Source organism: Neovison vison, chromosome 4 (assembly GCF_020171115.1).
Source record: "Neovison vison isolate M4711 chromosome 4, ASM_NN_V1, whole genome shotgun sequence".
NCBI lineage: Eukaryota > Metazoa > Chordata > Mammalia > Carnivora > Mustelidae > Neogale > Neogale vison.
Genome location: NC_058094.1, coordinates 38,918,172 through 38,935,893, shown reverse-complemented (window position 1 = coordinate 38,935,893; position 17,722 = coordinate 38,918,172). Strand labels below are relative to the sequence as shown.

At 44.4% G+C, this 17,722-nt stretch overlaps 1 protein-coding gene across 4 annotated transcripts in view; it reads left to right on the top strand.

Annotated features, from left to right (window-relative positions):
• Positions 1 to 17,722, top strand: part of MATN2 (matrilin 2) — a 128,194-nt gene that overhangs the window by 83,073 nt on the left and 27,399 nt on the right. For all 4 annotated transcript variants that reach the window (XM_044245235.1, XM_044245234.1, XM_044245233.1 and 1 more), the window contains exons 6-9: positions 6,313 to 6,435; positions 12,359 to 12,481; positions 16,048 to 16,170; positions 16,466 to 16,588. In XM_044245235.1, the coding sequence (XP_044101170.1) occupies positions 6,313 to 6,435; positions 12,359 to 12,481; positions 16,048 to 16,170; positions 16,466 to 16,588 (492 nt within the window). The remainder of the gene's footprint in view (positions 1 to 6,312; positions 6,436 to 12,358; positions 12,482 to 16,047; positions 16,171 to 16,465; positions 16,589 to 17,722) is intronic.

Sequence of the window (17,722 nt, the reverse complement as noted above, 5' to 3'; positions counted from 1 at the left end):
TACATAATGTCCTCAGCAATTTTCCCTGATTATTTTCTTCTCTGTTACTGGGCACTTCCCACACTGTTCTTTTTTTCTATTTTTTTAATGCTCTTTTCCATGGCAACTCATTTCACAATTAAGAGCATGTACACTTATTTCTAATGCCTTTTTTGATTATAAAAGTAATATATACTTATTGTAGAAAACTGGATCATATAGAAATGAAATCGTATCAAATTAAACAACCTATACTCTCATCACCCAGAGACAACCATGGTTAATACTGATTTGCTATGTTTCTCTACAGTTTTTTTAAGGCATATGAATATATTTTTATAGAGTTGAGGTCATATGGTATAACATTAAATTATGAGCATTTTCACGTGTCATTTAAATTTTATCAAAAACATCTAAAAACATTTTAATTTCTGCATGATGTTTCATTGTAAGTATGTATCACAAACTGTTCAACAATTTGGCTGTTCAAATTGTATTGTGATAAACATCCTCATATGTGAGTCTTTGCATTTCTGACCGGGAATAAAGCATAAAAGGAAATTTATGGAGTCAAAGGCTGTTAACAGTTTTAAGGTTTTTTTTTTTTTTTTTTTTTTTTAAGATTTTGTTTAGTTATTTGACAGAGTGTGACCCAGCAAGAGAGGGAACACAAGCAGGGTGAGTGGGAGATGGAGAAGCAGGATCCCTGCTGAACAAGGAGCCTGATATGGGGCTCAATCCCAGGACCCTGGGATCATGAGCTGAGCCAAAAGCAGGCACTTAATGACTGAGCCACCCAGGCGCCCCAATTTTAAGTCTTTTGATTTGTATTGCAAAATTATTTTCCAAAAAGTTTGTAACAACTTATACTCCCCTCTAAGTGTTTTAAGGAGGCAATTTAAAACTTTTTTGCTAACTTGCTAAGAGAAAATTTATTTTATCATTGCTTTATTATCGTATCTAATTACCTTTTTCATAAAACTATATGGTAATATGTAGAGATAATTGACAAATATATATGTTTTTGGTGTTGTTATTTGATTAATGAATAGTCTGTTCAAATTAAAATTAACTCAAGAAGAAATAGATCATGTAAATAATGCCTCTATCTATTTTTTTTTAAGAATTTTATTTATTTATCTGACAGAGAGAGATCACAAGTAGGCAGAGAGGCAGGCAGAGAGAGAGAGGAGGAAGCAGGCTCCCTGCTGAGCAGAGAGTCCGATGCGGGACTCTATCCCAGGACCCTGAGACCATGACCCGAGCCGAAGGCAGCGGCCCAACCCACCGACCCACCCAGGCGCCCCTGCCTCTATCTATTAAAAGAAATTATAAACCATCCCACAAAGAAGACACTAGGACTAGTTAGCTTAACTGATGAATTCTAACAAACATTTGAAGAAGAACTAATACTAGTTTTACACAAATGCTTCAAGAAAATCATCAAAGAAGAGGGACCATTTTTCAACTTATTCTGTGAAGCTAGAATTACCCCAACATAAAACTCAGAAAAATAATAATTAAACTACACACAAATATCCCTCATCAAATACATGTAAAAGTTCTTTAAATATATTTTTTAAAGATTTTACTTATTTATTTGTCAGAGAGAGAGGGAGAGAGAGTGAGCACAGGCAGACAGAGAGGCAAGGCAGAGGCAGAGGGAGAAGCAGGCTCCCTGCTGAGCAAGGAGCCTGATGTGGGACTTGATCCCAGGACGCTGGGATCATGACCTGAGCCAAAGGCAGCTGCCTAACCAACTGAGCCACCCAGGCGTCCCAGAAGTTCTTTAAATATTTTTAACAATCAAATCCTACAGTCAATAAAAAGGAGATTACATCACAACCAAGTGAGATTTATCCCAGGAATTCAAGGTTCATTTAACATTCAAACCTTGATCAGTGTAATTCACAATATTAACATACAAAAAAAAGCAGAAGCCATATAGCCCAACTCAGTAGATACAGAAAGAACATTGGACAAGACCTGACATTCAGTTACAATTTTCCAAAAGAAAAAAACCTCTATGCAAACCAAGAATGATGAGAACTGCCTCGATCTGATAAAGTCCATCAGTGGTGATACCGTCAGGTAACATCATACTTCATGACAAAAGACTGAAAGTTTCCTTACAGGATTAGAAACAGAACAGGATACCCATTTTCCCCACCTCTTTTTAGCATTGTATTATAGGTTTTGGCCATTGTAATAAGGAAGAAAAAAAAGAAATGAAATGTAGATTTGAAAGGAAGAATTAAAGCGTCTTTATTAACAGACAACATGATCATCTGTGTAGAAAATTCAGTGGCATCTACCAAACAAGCTACTAGAACTTTTAAGAGTTTAGCAAAGTTGTAGGACACAAGGTCTATATGCAAAACACAACTATTTTTTATATTTTTTAATGGAAAATCAAAATTAAGATTAAAAAAATATCATTTACCATAGCATCAAAATATGTAGTTACCTATGGATAAATTTGACCAAAAATGTGAAAGACCTATACACTGAGAGCTACAAAACATCGCTAAGAGAAATTAAAGAAGACTTAGCAAAACAGATATATCGTGTTCATGGATCTGAAGACTTAATATTTAACTGCCTGTTCTTTCCAAAATGATCTACCCATCAAAGCAATATTTATCATGATCATACCATGCTTTTTTGCAGAAATTGACAAGCTGGAGGCGCCTGGGTGGCTCAGTTGTTAAGTGTCTGCCTTCAGCTCTGGTCATGATCTCAGAGTCTTGGGATCAAGCCCTGCATCAGGCTCCCTGCTCAGCGGGAAGCCTGCTTCTCTCTCTCCCACTCCCCCTGCTTGTTTTCCCTCTCTCGCTGTCTCTCTCTCTTTCTCTCTCTGTCAGTTAAATAAATAAATAAATAAAATCTTAAAAAAAAAAAAGAAGAAGAAACTGACAAGCTGATTCTAAAACATATGTGAAGGGTGCCTGGGTGGCTCAGTGGATTAAGCCTCTGCCTTCGGCTCAGGTCATGATCTCAGGGTTCTGGGATCGAGCCCAGGATCAGGCTCTCTGCTCAGTAGGGAGCCTGCTTCCTCCCTCCCCTCTCTCTGCCTACCTCTCCGCCTACTTATGATCTCTGTCGAATAAATAAATAAAATCTTTAAAGAAAAAAAATTTATATTTAGAATATATAAAAAATTCTTGACACTTAATATTGGAACAACCAACCCAACAAAAATGGACAAAAGACTTGAACATATACTTCTCTAAAGAGGATATAGAGATGGCAAATACTCATATGAAAATATATGCAACAGTGTTAGTTGAGTTTATTTTGCAAAATAAAGCCACAGTGAGACAATTACTACAGCCTAAAAGAATGGCTAAAATGGCCAAGTATTGGTGAGGATGTGGAGCAATTGGAACTCTCGTAAAGTGCTGTTGAGAATGTTTAAGAAATAAGCACATGTCAACCATATGACCCAGCCATTCTCCTCGTAGATGTGGACTCAAGAAAAATAAAAGTGATGTCTACGTAAAGATCTATATACATGAGTGTTCGTGGCTACTTTATTTGTGATAGCCCCAAACTAGAAATAACTCAAATCCCTACACCAGGTAAATGGATAAATAAACTGTGGTATATCCATGGAATGAAATACTATAAAAACGAACAGCTACTGATACACACATGAACATGGATGAATGTCAAAATAATTATGATGAGTGAAAGAATCTAGACAGGGGGCACCTGGGTGGCTCAGTCAGTTAAGCGTTTGCCTTCAGCTCAGGTCATGACCTCAGGGTCCTGGGATCAAGCCCTGCATCAGGTTCCCCGCTAGGCAGGGTGTCTGCTTGTTCCACTCCCTCTGCCTTTGCCCCTCCCCCCTGCTCATGCTCTGTCTCTCTTTCTCTCAAATAAATAAACTCTTAAAAAAGAAGAACCTAGATCCACAAGAATACTCCATTTTAATAAAATTCTAGAAAACACAAACTGAAACTTTTGAAAGATTAATCAATATATGGGGCCAGAGGATTTGGAGAAGAATGAGACACTGGAAAACTTTAGAGAGAAATGTGTAAGTTCATTATCTCGATGGTGGTGGTGGTTTCGTGGAAGCATACATATGCGAAAATTCATCAAGCTGTTCATCCGAAATATGTGCTTTTTGCCTGTTGTTTCTTAGTACAACTCAAAACAGGAGAGACCGTATCACTCAGAACCATGCATGTCATAACACCCAGAGAGCCTGTAAGAATGTTCTAGACTATCACCACTGAATAGAACTTACTATCATGAAGCAAATGTCCAGTATGTACACCACATATGTACAGTCGTCAGAAGCCACTGTGGCTATTGAATACTTGAGATGTGGCTGGTGTGACTGAGGAACTGGATTTTTAATTTAATTTTCTAAAAAGATTTATTTATTTATTCATTCCTTTATTTATTTGAGAGAGTGTGCACACGCTTGTGGGGAGGGAAGGAGCAGAGGGGGAGGGACAAGCAGACACAGAGCCCGAAAAGGGACTAGATCTCATGACCCCCGAATCATGAGTCTGATGCTTAACTGAGCCACCCAGGTGCCCCTAATGTAATTTAATTTTAACCCATTTTGATTTAAATGGCCACATTCGACACATGGTTCTAGATTAAAGGAAGCGAAGCATAAATGAAAACTAAATATATCTCTGACCCTATACTGGATCCTATTAATGGAAGAGTAAAAACGCTATAAGCAGCCCAATTAGATAACTCATATGACTAGAATATGGATGGTAGATTAAAGTATTACATCAATGTAGATTTGTGAATTTTATAACTATACTATAGTTATGCAAGAGAATATCCCTTCCCTTAGGAAGCTCACAGTGTATTGAATGAAAAAAGACCACGATGTATGTAACTGACCTCAAGTAGTTCAGAAAGATGAGCAAACGATGAAGGAGATGGGGTAGAATGTTAACAATAGGTAAATCTGGATAGAGTATACGGGTGTTTCTTGTACTTATATCCTTGTATTTTTATGTTTGCTCCTTCTTGTAAATTTAAAATTGTTTCCAAATTAAAAGCTTTTAAAAAATACCTCATATGTGATTATGATATTTTTTAAAAACTTCCAGTCTTTTTGAAGGCCTGGCTGGCCCTTGATCTCAGGGTCGTGAGTTTGAGCCCCACATTGGGTATAGAGATTACTTAAAAATAAAATCTTAAAAAAATAAAGAGTTCCAATCTTTTAAGGATACGTTATGAACTATCTATGGACAAAATGATAGAACATCTGGGGTTTGTTTCAAAATAACATGGAATCCTAATATAGGAGAAATAGATTGATTCTCTTGAAGCTGAGTGCAATGTACGTGAGTTTATTATACACTTCTGTCCCTTTAACATGCCGTGACTTTAAATTGGGAAGAATTGGCATTCACTCAATGTCTTTCCTTTTAAGGATATTGTGTGCCTTTCTCTTACTCATTTTGTTTCCTATGGTACTGGCTGGGAAAGCTCATTTATACCAAATGTTTCATTATGAAAATGATATCCTTAGGTCACGTATTCCTTAATGCAATAAAAATCCTCATCACAACAAAAATATTTCTTTTATGACCCCGTCAGTGGCCAACTATTTCGAGCAATTTTAAGCAGTGGGTCCAATTCCCATGAGAGCAAAAAACTTTGATCAGACCCTTCCATAGAAGCCACTTTCCTTATCTAAGAATGCTTACACAGTTAAAATCCCATTATAAAAAATTCCATGTAACCTTGTTTTTTCTTGACTTTTTGGTTTGAACTAATCAAGACTTCATGTTCTCCGACTGGGAAGGCTTGAGAAAAATCTAAGTGAAGAGGAGTCCAGTGAAATAATGAGAACAGTACTTTGCTATCCGAATATCTATGCCGTTCACTCCATTTTCCCAGGATCTGGCTTGGTGTCCTGTTGTTTGGCTCAGTGTTTGAGGGATTTAAGTGGTTTGGAGTTAGACTTTGGGAAGATCTCATTGTTTTAATTGCATAAATTCCATAAAGCATTGAACTAAGTAAGCTCTCTCTTCCCAGCCTTTGATACAACAAACAGATTCTCCATCACACTCTTCTATTTTAACGGCTCTTACATGAACCAGGACAAGGAAAGCATCTTCACAAATTCATTTGCTGCATAAACATTTTGTAACATGCCGAGAAAGTTCTCGCTGGGGGGCCGTATCTCTAAACATGGAAATAGCTTTATTGAGAGATCCCTTCATAGCAGGAGTGTTTGAGGTTACAGGAATTTATTTGTTTAGGGAAAGTGAGGACTGAATATCCCTTGGTTTTCCTGTTTGACTTATTGTTTCGTTCATCATTATTATGATTTTTCTTTCTCTCCAGAGATAGACTACTGTGCCTCGTCTCGTCATGGATGCCAGCACGAGTGTGTTAACACAGATGAGTCCTATTTCTGCCGCTGCCTAAAAGGTTTTACCCTGAATCCAGACAAGAAGACCTGCAGAAGTAAGTCGCCCTGGGTGTAGAAGGGCTTGTTCCCTCAATACCTTGCTAATTTTCCTTGTCCTTGCAAGTCTTAAGCAGATTTACTTGTACTTAGCATTTGTGTTCACGAACACTCTTCTGCCCTTGAGTTTACCTTTTGTCATCCTTGATTCTGTGATAGGGATGACTTCTAGAGACTGAATAGCACCACAACGTGTATTTGGGACTTGTCTGGGCCCAGAGACAAGGAGGTAAAAGAGGTTAGTTTCTTCCCGTTATACCAGTTGAGATATCTGATGGTTGCTAAGGGGGCGGAAATGGCTGCTCTATCCTCTTTGACGTGAAGGAAGGAAAAACTATGATTCTGGGGCATCCCTGCAGGGTTCAAGAGGTACATGGTGTCAACAGGCTGAAATGAATGAGATGCTGCGTGGCTCAAGTCAGCTGGCGCATCAAGGGGGACTAGAGCATTTCCCCAAATGGGATCTCTTTAAACCAGACTGTCCCTGAGAAACCACTAGAATGGAAGGTCCACAAGGACAATAATGCAATTATTTGCATTTCTAGTGGCTTCTCACTCTCCCACTCTTGAGTCCTCAACTCCCCAAGGGCTTGGCACATGGAGGTGTAACACAAGACTTATTGAGCAGATGACTGAAGGAATGAGTAAACGGATCTCTTTGAGATTTATCATCCTGAGAAATTGTCACTATTACTTGAATTACTCGATCTCTTTAGAAAGATGGCCCTTTTAAGGTGTGCAGATTGTGAACTTTTTAAAGAAGTATTTCCGTAGTCAGTCGACATTAAATTGCGCATGTTCTCCTGGCAGTCTCGTTTACAGAACTTTCTGGAGGCCCCACTTAGGGGTGTATGTTCCCATGCACTTCTTCCCTTGCCTCTTCCTGGTGACATATACAGCAGGGCTCTGCATTGTAGGCAGGACTGAATTTTCAAAAGTTTGACCATGAATTTCTCTTGAAAAAGCCCTGTAGGCTATAGAACTGAATCCAGACAGGGCCCATTCTGCTCCCAGGACATACGTACTTAGCCACTCACTCTAATAAGCGTTAGACCTTGTATGGTGGGAGATGGTTGCAGAGCCCATGTTTTGAAACTGAGCCTCTCTCATAAAAGATAATTCCTACGGTCTTGCCTAGATGCAAGCCCTGGAAACATTCGAGCATTATATAAGAATCTGCACTGAAAGCATTCAGAATGTGAAAACAGTTAGGTGGAATATTTTCCATTAGACCACACATGCGTTCATTATGGTGAAGGGCCAATTTTTCTGGCCAGGCCACTCCTCTCTGCTGTTTATACCTTTTTCTAGGGATAAGTGTGTCCGTGGCTAACTATACCCAGGGAAGATCAGTCCCGGGTGGACTCCGTTGCAGATCAAAAGTTCTTAGTAGGGGATCATTAGATCTGGTTCAACTCAAGCACACGTTGTGGTTGCCAGCTTCATGTGTGTTACTAATAGAGAGAAAAGGGAACAAGTTAGAGATACGGCCATCAGTACAGAGGAGTTTGCTTGAAGCTCTCATCTCTTTTTTATTTATTTGAGAGAGGAGAGAGAGAGAGCAAGCAAGCACGAGTGGGAGAGGGAGAGAGAATCTCAAGCAGATTTACACTGAGCATGGAACCCTGAGATCATGACCTAAGCTAAAAGCAAGAGTTGGCCACTTAGCTGACTACACCAACCAGGCGCCCCTGAAGCTCTTCGTCTCTTATCAATCATCTAGGATTCCTTCAACCTCTGCCACTCCCCCACGTCCTGCCTGGAGAGTGACTTGGAGTAAGAGGAGGGTCTAAGGTGGTGGACACATGCATAGTCATCAGGCGAGGAGGGAGGTCAAGAACAAAAGCGCGGGTGGAGAGGAGGTGACCGTGGGGAGTAGTCTGACCACCACAGAGGAGCCCACAGATGGGCCCGTTTCCAAGCTGTGGCCCAGTCCCGAGTCTCTAATGCTGGTTCATTTCTGTTTAGCAATTGCAGCTCCATGTTCTCTAGCCAGGTGTCCCGCTTTTTCATCCAAGAAAAATGGAATTTGTTTCTAAAACCCCATATCCTCACCAGTCCTTCTCCCAACATGCTCCCTCATTGCTGCATTTTCCATTGTCTGTGCAGACCCAGCCCTGGGCTCGGGAGGTCAGCCTCTCCCCTGACTGAATGTTTGCATTCTGTCCATTATGGCAGACAGCTGTTAATGGAAGTAAGCGCTCCCTGTCTCTCTGGGGCATTACGTGGAAGAAGGAAACAAGCAATTCAATTTAAATCTGCAGTTTGTTATTAGGAGTTTGAAGATCTAAAGAGCGTTATGGACCTCGAGCTCAGGGTATAGCCATTTGCATTTAATTGACGGTGGATGGATATGGGTGATTTTCAAATCTAATAAGAAATCTGTTTTTCCAAGGAATTTGATGTCATCCAATTAAGGTGGAAAACAAAGTTCTGTTCAAGACAGAATTCTACTGAAGAAAACTCTCTTGGCTGGGCTTTCTTCTTCCTCCTCATCTGGGCACAATTCCTTTTTCTAGAAAGTACTGTCATCATTTTAAAGCATAAAGTATTAAGGCGGTGGTGCAAAGCGCAGAAACTGGGACTGGCCTGGCTGTTGAGGTGGGGCCTGTGGGTAGAATCCTTTGTGGGTGTGACCTGTGTGCTGGGCTCCAGGATGGCTCATGCTGGCACCAAGGCTGTGCTCGCCGTTGCTCGGAGACATCCTACTTGAAGAGCTGGGATGGCGTCCACGGGTTGGACAGAGCTGGGAGATGTGAGGGCTGGTCTTAGCCGTGTCACTCATACTGCTCCTGCGACCCTGAACATACTACTCTCTTTCTCTGGACCTGGATTTGCTAAACCAAAGGACATCCTGCTTTAACATCTGGTAGCCTGTACAATTTTTCTGAAATGTGCTCTCTGTGCCAGCCACTTCACGGGCATTATAATTCACTGCCTGGGGTCCACTCTTTCATGTGTTTATGTTGTACCTTCTCAGCAACGTCTCCAGCTTTCTTGTGAGTTGGCCCCTATAAGCTCTGTTTAAAATGTTTTGTCTGACGGTCTTGCCAACTGACCTCACGTGGGCTTCACCAGGTAAAGCTACCCTCCAGCCCGGCCTGTGTGTAGCACTTACGGTTAGCGAGGAGACTGAACCAGATCTGGGGCACATAGTAGGTACTCAGTAAATACTGATGAAGTGATGCACATGTGCAGAAATGTAACTCAAGCATGTAAAGAAGGCCAAGATCCACGGTTAAACCTTTGCAGTCAGGAACCCTTTGGAGAAGAGCTGCCTTGCTGTTTGCCAGATAGCTGAGTGGTAACATCTTTAAGACTCTAAATGATTTTCAGTTTAGTTATTTCATATGTAAATCTTTCTTAAAAATAATGCTGGGGGGAGTGCCTGGGTAGCTCAGACGGTTGAGTGTCTGACTCTTGATTTTGGCTCTGGTCAGAATCTCAGGGTCCTCTCATGGCTCAGCAGGGAGCCTGTTTGAGATTCTCTTCCTCTCCATTGGCCCCTCCCCCCACTTGTGTGTGGGCGTGCTCTCTCTCTGTCTTGCCTCTCTCTCAAATAAGTAAATAAATCCTTAAAAAGAGAGAGAGAGAGATTGGTTTTTAAGAAATTGTGATAAAATATACATGCCATAAAAACGACCATTCTAAACATTTTTTTTTTAAAGATTTTATTTATTTATTTGACAGAGAGAAATCACAAGTAGATGGAGAGGCAGGCAGAGAGAGAGGGAAGCAGGCTCCCTGCTGAGCAGAGAGCCCGATGCGGAACTCGATCCCAGGACCCTGAGATCATGACCTGAGCCGAAGGCAGCGGCTTAACGCACTGAGCCACCCAGGCGCCCCTAAACATTTTTTTTTTAAAGATTTTATTTATTTATTTGACAGAGAGAGATGACAAGCAGGCAGAGAGGCAGGCAGAGAGAGGAGGAAGCAGGCTCCCCGCTGAGCAGAGAGCCCGATGCGGGACTCGATCCCAGGACCCCGAGATCATGACCTGAGCCGAAGGCAGTGGCTTAACCCACTGAGCCACCCAGGCGCCCCATTCTAAACATTTTTAAGTGTACACTTCGGTGGCATTAAGAACATTCCCATTATTATGCAATCATCCTTAAACTACAGAACTTTTTCGTTTCTCCAAATTATACGCATTAAACAATGACTCTCCATTCCTCTCTCCACCTCCCAGTTCCTGGCAACCACCATTCGATTTTCCGTGTCTCTGAATTTGCCTGTTCGAGTTACCTCACATAAGTGGAATCATATAATATTTGTCCTTTTGTGTCTGACTTATTTCATGTCCCACAATGCTTTCAGGCATCATCCACAATATAGCATATCTCAGAATTTCCTTCCTTTTTAAGGCTGAATTCAAGTCCCTGCTTTTGATTCTTTTGGGTAAATACCCACAAGTAGAATAATTCTCTATTTGAGGAAACTCCATACTGCTTTCCATAGTGGCTGAATGGTGGCTTTTTAAAATAGCATTTACCGAAAACAATTTGACCTTTCTTTGAATGTGGAAGGAAGTGATTCCTGCAGACCCTCGGCTATGTGGTCCTAGACTATAGGGCTCTTTGTATTCTGTGTCTCTTTGCTTGGTTGTTGTTGTGGTGGTGGTGGTGGTGGGGTTTTTTTGTTTGTTTGTTTGTGTGTTTTTTGGTCTGTTTGTATGTGGCCAATGTTTTATTTACAGGCCCCTTTTTCCTCACTGAAGCTCCTTGCTTGTTTCCCAGCATTCAGTTCTGTTCCACACAGGTAAGGTTGTTGACGAGTTCCGGGCTGAAACTATGCTCAGCTCCCCTCATGCAGAAGCGATGAGTTACAGAGTGTGCCAAGGGGTCAATGACGCTTGTGGTGGTGTCTCTCCTCTCTGGCCATTCCTTGCGTGTGGAGAGAGTGCTCTCTGTGTGCTCCGTCTGCAGCCACTTCTGCTCAGACTCTGTGCCCTTAGAAAGTTCCACCCACCAGTCACCTGGGAGAACGCATCATAGCCCCTTGGAGGGATGGTTGCCAGGCTGGCTTAGATCAGTCATGACTCATGCCTTGGGGGTCAGGGTTCAGTGCCAAGAAGACAGGGTAATGGTTGTTGTCAAGGCAACCAGCAGTGTCTACCACATCCCCAGAAGAAAGAACAATGAGTTAGACAGCTTCAGTTCAGCCACTAATGTGACAGTTCTTCCAACACCAGTCTCATGAAGGCCCTCCATGAGGTCATTTGACTTCCCTGTTCTCCATCTCCCCTATAACCTGCTCTTTGCGAGGTCCTGTGATTCAAACATTTTCTACCAGGAAATGAAATGCTTGTTGGCTCCTGGTTATAATGCCACTCCCATCTAGGGGCAGAAACTTGAGTTTGGATCGGGACAAATGTCTATACAGGACACAACTGCCACATCCCGGAGCAGCATCAGATGTGTCTTCTCCACTTTTTTGATATGGAGGCCGCCATGATCTCACGTAGAGCGAGCTTAAGCCTTTGGACCCTTCTCAATGGAACTGCACTGTCCTGCCTCCCCTAGGAAGCTGGATGTGTTTTGCACGATGAACTTTTGTTGGCTCTGCCTTGTGCTGTTCAATGTCATTGTCAGATATCACTGCTTTGAACCCTAGTGATCAGGTTAACTGGAAGAAAAGACTAACTAGATTTTCTGGGTGTTTCTTTCTTGTGAAGGGACAGGCTAGGGATTATGGTCCTCAACTCATTTCATCAGCCTTTGGTCATCAAAAGGCAGAAAGACCCAAGCTGGAGAAATCCAGACTTCTGATCCCAGGTTCTCCTTCAAACCAGCTCCCAGAGAGCAAGAGTTGTCTTCTCTGTCCTTTAGAGCGCCTTGTTTACTAGGTGTGTGCTGTGAGGGGCTGACCGCACAGCCGTGGAAGCTCAGAACCTTCAGGAGAGTCTGCCCTTTCTCCCCTCAGGGATCAACTACTGTGCGCTGAACAAACCAGGCTGTGAGCATGAATGCATCAACACGGAGGAAGGCTACTACTGTCGCTGCCGCCGGGGCTACACCCTGGACCCTAATGGCAAGACTTGCAGCCGTGAGTGTGCTGGAGCGGGCGGTTTGGATGGGACGGCGTGGTTCACATGTAGTCCCCGGGGCTCACTTCTGAAGCTGCTACGTCTCCTAAGGGCCTGATGGTCTGACAGGCTTACCTTTCCTTGCCTCAGTTTCATCATCCATAAAATGGGACTATTCATGCTACCCACCTCCAGGATCGGGTTATAAGGATCAAAAGAATCAATACATATAAAGCACTTAGAAAAGTGCTGCTAAATATCCACAATAGCCAAACTATGGGAAGAGCTCAGATGTCCATGGACAGATGAATGGGTAAAGAAGGTGTGGTATGTATACACCATGGAATATTACTCGGCCATCAAAAAAATGAAATCTTGTCATTTGCAACAGTGTGGATGGAACTAGAGGGTATTATGCTAAGCAAAATAAGCCAATCAGAGAAAGACAATTATCATAAGATCTCACTCATAAGCCGCTCAGGTCATGATCTCTGGGTCCTGGGATCGAGTCCCGCATCGGGCTCTCCGCTCGGCGGGGAGCCTGCTTCCCTCTCTCTCTCTCTGCCTGCCTCTCTTCCTACTTGTGATCTTTCTCTGTCAAATAAATAAATAAATAAAATATTTTTTTTAAAAAAAAGGAACTTAAGAAATAAAACAGGATCATAGAGGAAGGGAGAGAAAAATGAAACAAGACTAAATCAGAGAGAGAGACAAAACATAACAGCCTCTTAATCATAGGAAACAAACAGGGTTGCAGGAGAAGAGGGGGGTGTGGGGATGGGGTAACTGGGTGATGGACTTTAAGGAGGGCATGTGATATAATGATCACTGGGCATCATAGAAGACTGATGAGTCACTGAACTCCACCTCTGAAACCAATAATACACCATGTGTTAATTGATTGAATTTAAATTAAAAAAAAGAAAAGTGCTGCTAAAACATCTGCACAAAACCCCTGGTTGGAGGGTCTGGTTACCCTTAATTTTCAGAGTAGGAAACTGAGGAAATGTTTCACAGTGCTACTAAATATTAATGAACGCTCAATAAATATCAGCTAATATTAGTCTTCGCTGTTGAGAGCACTGATTAAGCCAGACCTGCTGGAATCTAAAATCCAAGCATGACTACCTATCAGACATGTGTTCCCAGGCGAGGTATATAACTTTGCTAAGCCTTGATTTTCCCATTTGTTTAAAAAAGTGACAGTAGTAGCAGTAATGATGTACTTGAATTTTTAAGGGGAATAAGCAGGACCATTTCAGTCTCTTAGCCTGGGCCTGGCACAAGGAAAACACAATGAAAGATCATCATTCATTATGACCACGGAGCCTGGGAGAGTGACCAGTGTGGCTGCAGGCTAGGACAAGGGGCCAAAAGGGACAGACCTCAGAAAGTACGTGGGCTACCACAGAGCTGGTCTGAGGGCAGAGCTGGGAATTATGGGACTTTTTGTGAAGCCTTTCTTAATTTTCTTGTATAAGAGGCACAACAAATCTCCATTTGGTGATGTAAATGCATGGAAACTTGTAGGCTTTGCCAGCTGGAAGGTTCCATCATGGTTTATGAGGCACAGTCTCCACTGGTCCAGGCCAGCGGGGGTGGGGGCTCATGAGCGTTGCCGTGGGGGCCTGTGACCCTGCTCCACTGGGAGAGGGGCTCCGTGACATGGCCCAGCACAGAAGGGGCCCTTTGTGCGGCTCTCTACCCGGCAGGCCGCACATCTGCTCTGGCTTTGTGGACAGAGAGAGATTGTGGATGAGAACAGAGCAGCTGTTGAACATTTGGACCTCAGACTGCCAGAAGGGGAAATTTCACAGATGAAGTATTAGGTATAGAGCAATCCTCCGGAAAACTTGTGCTCCTTCAGTCTGTAGAGGGAACAAAGTGCCTCAAGTAGGCTTTCTAAGGACTAATCTCAGAGGTCAGAGAACTTTTGAACCAGAAAGTTAGTGCTGCTCTGCACTTGCCTCTGGAAATCTCTGAGTCCTGATGAGAAGCCTGAGGGGAGCAGGGGATGCCCTGGTAAAGATGGATCTGGGCACATTCTGCCTTCTTCCAAGAGTGAGGGGTCAGCCAGCTGACCGCCCCAGGACAGATCTGGCACAACCTGATGGAGCCCACCTAGAGCCCTAGGGGCCACACCTGTACCTCTCTCCCAGTCTGCCTTGAGGGAACCTAGCAGGGCTCAGAATGAGCCCCAGAAGAGACTGGGCCATACTGTCTCTTGGATCAAATAAGAAACACCACTTTGCTTCAAGAGAGTATAAACCAAATCATTTCTTCCTAGGAGTTCCCAAAGAAGGACATGGTAACCTGTTCCCCTCAAGTACTCAGGGAGTCCCAGCCCTAATGACAGTAAGCATACTGGAGAGGTGCATACTCCTTGAGGCTGTGGTGAGCCCTTTCCAGGCACCCGCTCACTCTATCCTCACTGTAGCCATAGGAGACATCTACAGCCTTATCCCTATTCAAAGACAAGAAAACTATGGCACCAAAGGATTAAGTAACTTGCCCAGTGTCCCATGACTGGTTCACGGTGGAACCAAGATGTGAATCCAGGCTCCTGGCCCCTGAGATCCTGCAAGAGTTTGCAGTAGGCACATCCAATAGTGGAATGTTCCAGAAGGCACCATCCTGGGCCCTTCTGCGGAGCCAGAGGCCCGGAACAAGGCCTTCAATGTGTCTCCAGTCCCTGGGTATGCGTTTTCTCCATCAAGGAAATCTGGGAGGCAGCCTGTGGGGCTGTCTGTGGGAGCCGCTCACCACAGGTCTGTGTTCACTGTCCTTCACTGCTCACTGCCCAGCGGGGCCAGCTGTGCTGGGCTCGGGTGCCAGGATTGGCCACACAGGCAGCCTGTGGCTCTGGGTTGTTTTCTGCATCTGGGTGTCCTGGGTAGGGGGGATGAAAACACTTTTTCTGTGTCATTTTCAGAGAAAAATGAAACTTTACCATTAATTCTTTCCCAGCAATACTTAGTAAGCTTTCCCTCAGCGATTACTGTGTGTCAGCTCTAGTCTGAGGGCCGTACCTCTGTCAGGGCCTCTCCTCACCACGTTCCTCTAAGAAAGCAGCTGTCGTCATCCCCACTTGTCAGGTGGGGAAGCCATGGCCCAGAGGCCCAGGGACTGCCCAGCATTGCCTGGCTAGGAAGTGGTACCAGTGGGATTTGAGCCCAGCTTGGGTGACGCCACCGCCCTCATTCTTAAGTTCTGTGGCTTTGGGCAGGCAGCTGGGCCTCCCTGAGCCTTGCTTTCCTCTCTGAGATGGGACTCCCACCTGCCTGTGGCCCTGGGGACTGTAGATGAGGGCGCCAAGGCCCTGGCACAAAGTGCTGCTGTCACTAACCCCAACACGGGAGGTGTAGACACTTCACTGCGAGAACGAACAAACAAGGCTGAATTTCTAGAGGCCCGTTGCACCAGGTGGAATGGAATCTTCCAGCAGTGCTCTTTGTGATGCCAATGAAGTCAATAGCTCCTAGGACCCCACCCCTCCGCCCCCACACAGCCCTCGGTGTTTTTAATGTCCGTGGCTGGTGAGCCTTATTGTCGGGTTATTTTGTGTTTTCCTGTGTGACAAACGCAGGAGTGGATCACTGTGCACAGCAGGAGCACGGCTGTGAGCAACTGTGTCTGAACACGGAGGAGTCCTACGTCTGCCAGTGCTCGGAAGGCTTCCTCATCAACGAGGACCTCAAGACCTGCTCCAGTCAGTCTCCCCCTATGCTTCTCTTTGGTGGAAAAGCTTTGCAATGGGAGTGAAAAACATGGCCGCCTCAGAGGAGGGTGGTTCAGGGCCCTCCTGGTCCTCTGGCCTTTTCTGTGCTCTGGGGACTGATGGTGGCTGACGTCTGGGGGCTGCATGCCCTTGAGGGGTGGGGGAGCAGACTGCATGACTTTGTGGGGTGAGTGGGGGGAGACAGACAAGACGGGGGTCCCTTGATGGCCATCCTCAGGAGCCCAGAGCCTTCCTGCCCACCTCACCTGGCTGTCTGGCTTTGCAGGGGCCGATTATTGCTTGCTGAGTGACCACGGTTGTGAATACGCCTGCATCAACACGGACCGGTCCTTTGCTTGTCAGTGTCCTGAGGGACACGTGCTCCGAGGGGACGGGAAGACCTGTGCCAGTGAGTGCTCTGGGTCCGGTGATAAGCGGGACTTGGTACAGGCCGGCTGTGGGTGGAGCGTGGAGCCAGGCAGGGTCTCGCTGGGCCTGTGCGAGTGGGCATTAAAGGCCTCGTTCAGTGATTTGAGCCTTAGTGCTTCTCCCCACTGTGGAGTCCCCCTTGTGGGGAAACCGCAGCTCAGGTTGAGTCAGGAGTCTAAGGCTCCCTCTGTTAAAGGAGTGGGTCCCAGCCCTGGCCTGTGGGACTCCATAGAAGTCAGTCTTGGGAGAGGGGAGGTTCCTGAGAAAACTTCCTTCCCCCAACCACATAATCTGTCAGCAGATGGAGAGGTTAACAGTGATGATTCCTGAGCACATATATCCTTGCAGCTAGCTCCACTTCCTGGTCCATTAATTAATTAATTAATTATCTAAAACAGATTTTAAATTTATTTCTTTGACAGAGACAGAGAGAGACAGTGAGAGAGGGAATATAAGCAGAGGGGAGCGGGAGAGGGAGAATCAGGCTTTCCGCTGAGCAGGGAGCCCGATGTGGGGCTCGATCCCAGAACCATGGGATCATGACTTGAGCCAAAGGCAGATGCTTAATGAATGAGCCACCCAGGCATCCCACTGCTCCATTAATTAAAAAAAAAAATTGGCCTTTAGATCTCCCTCTCTCCTCACTGGAGAATGTTGTCTGTTCTGCCCTGTACTCCCAGTGGACTAAGGTAAAGACAGAAAAAATAGTTATTTTGACAGAAGGTGTCAGAAATGGAGGGAAAGGGCTACATTTGTCCTTCCCCCTAACCTGCTGGTCTCTCTGGTGACAGGACTAACTTTCCTGACTATGGGTACCACAGTGGCCTTTCACATGGGCGGCTGAGCTGCGGTGCGCCCCTCCCTGCAGACAGCGAGACAACATTTTCCTAGTTAGCGATAGATTCTCGCGGATGGATCATCCCTCTGTGGCTGGCCTGCGGCTACTGCCACTGGCACGGGGAGGGCATTGGGGCACAGAAGGAGGGTGGGCGCGGGGAACTGCGTCTACATGGGGCTGCATGCCAGAGCCAGAGGTATGGTTTTTTTTATTGGTTTGCTTTAATTTTCCATCATCTTGGGGTTTTTTGTTTTTTTTTTTAAGATTTTATTTATT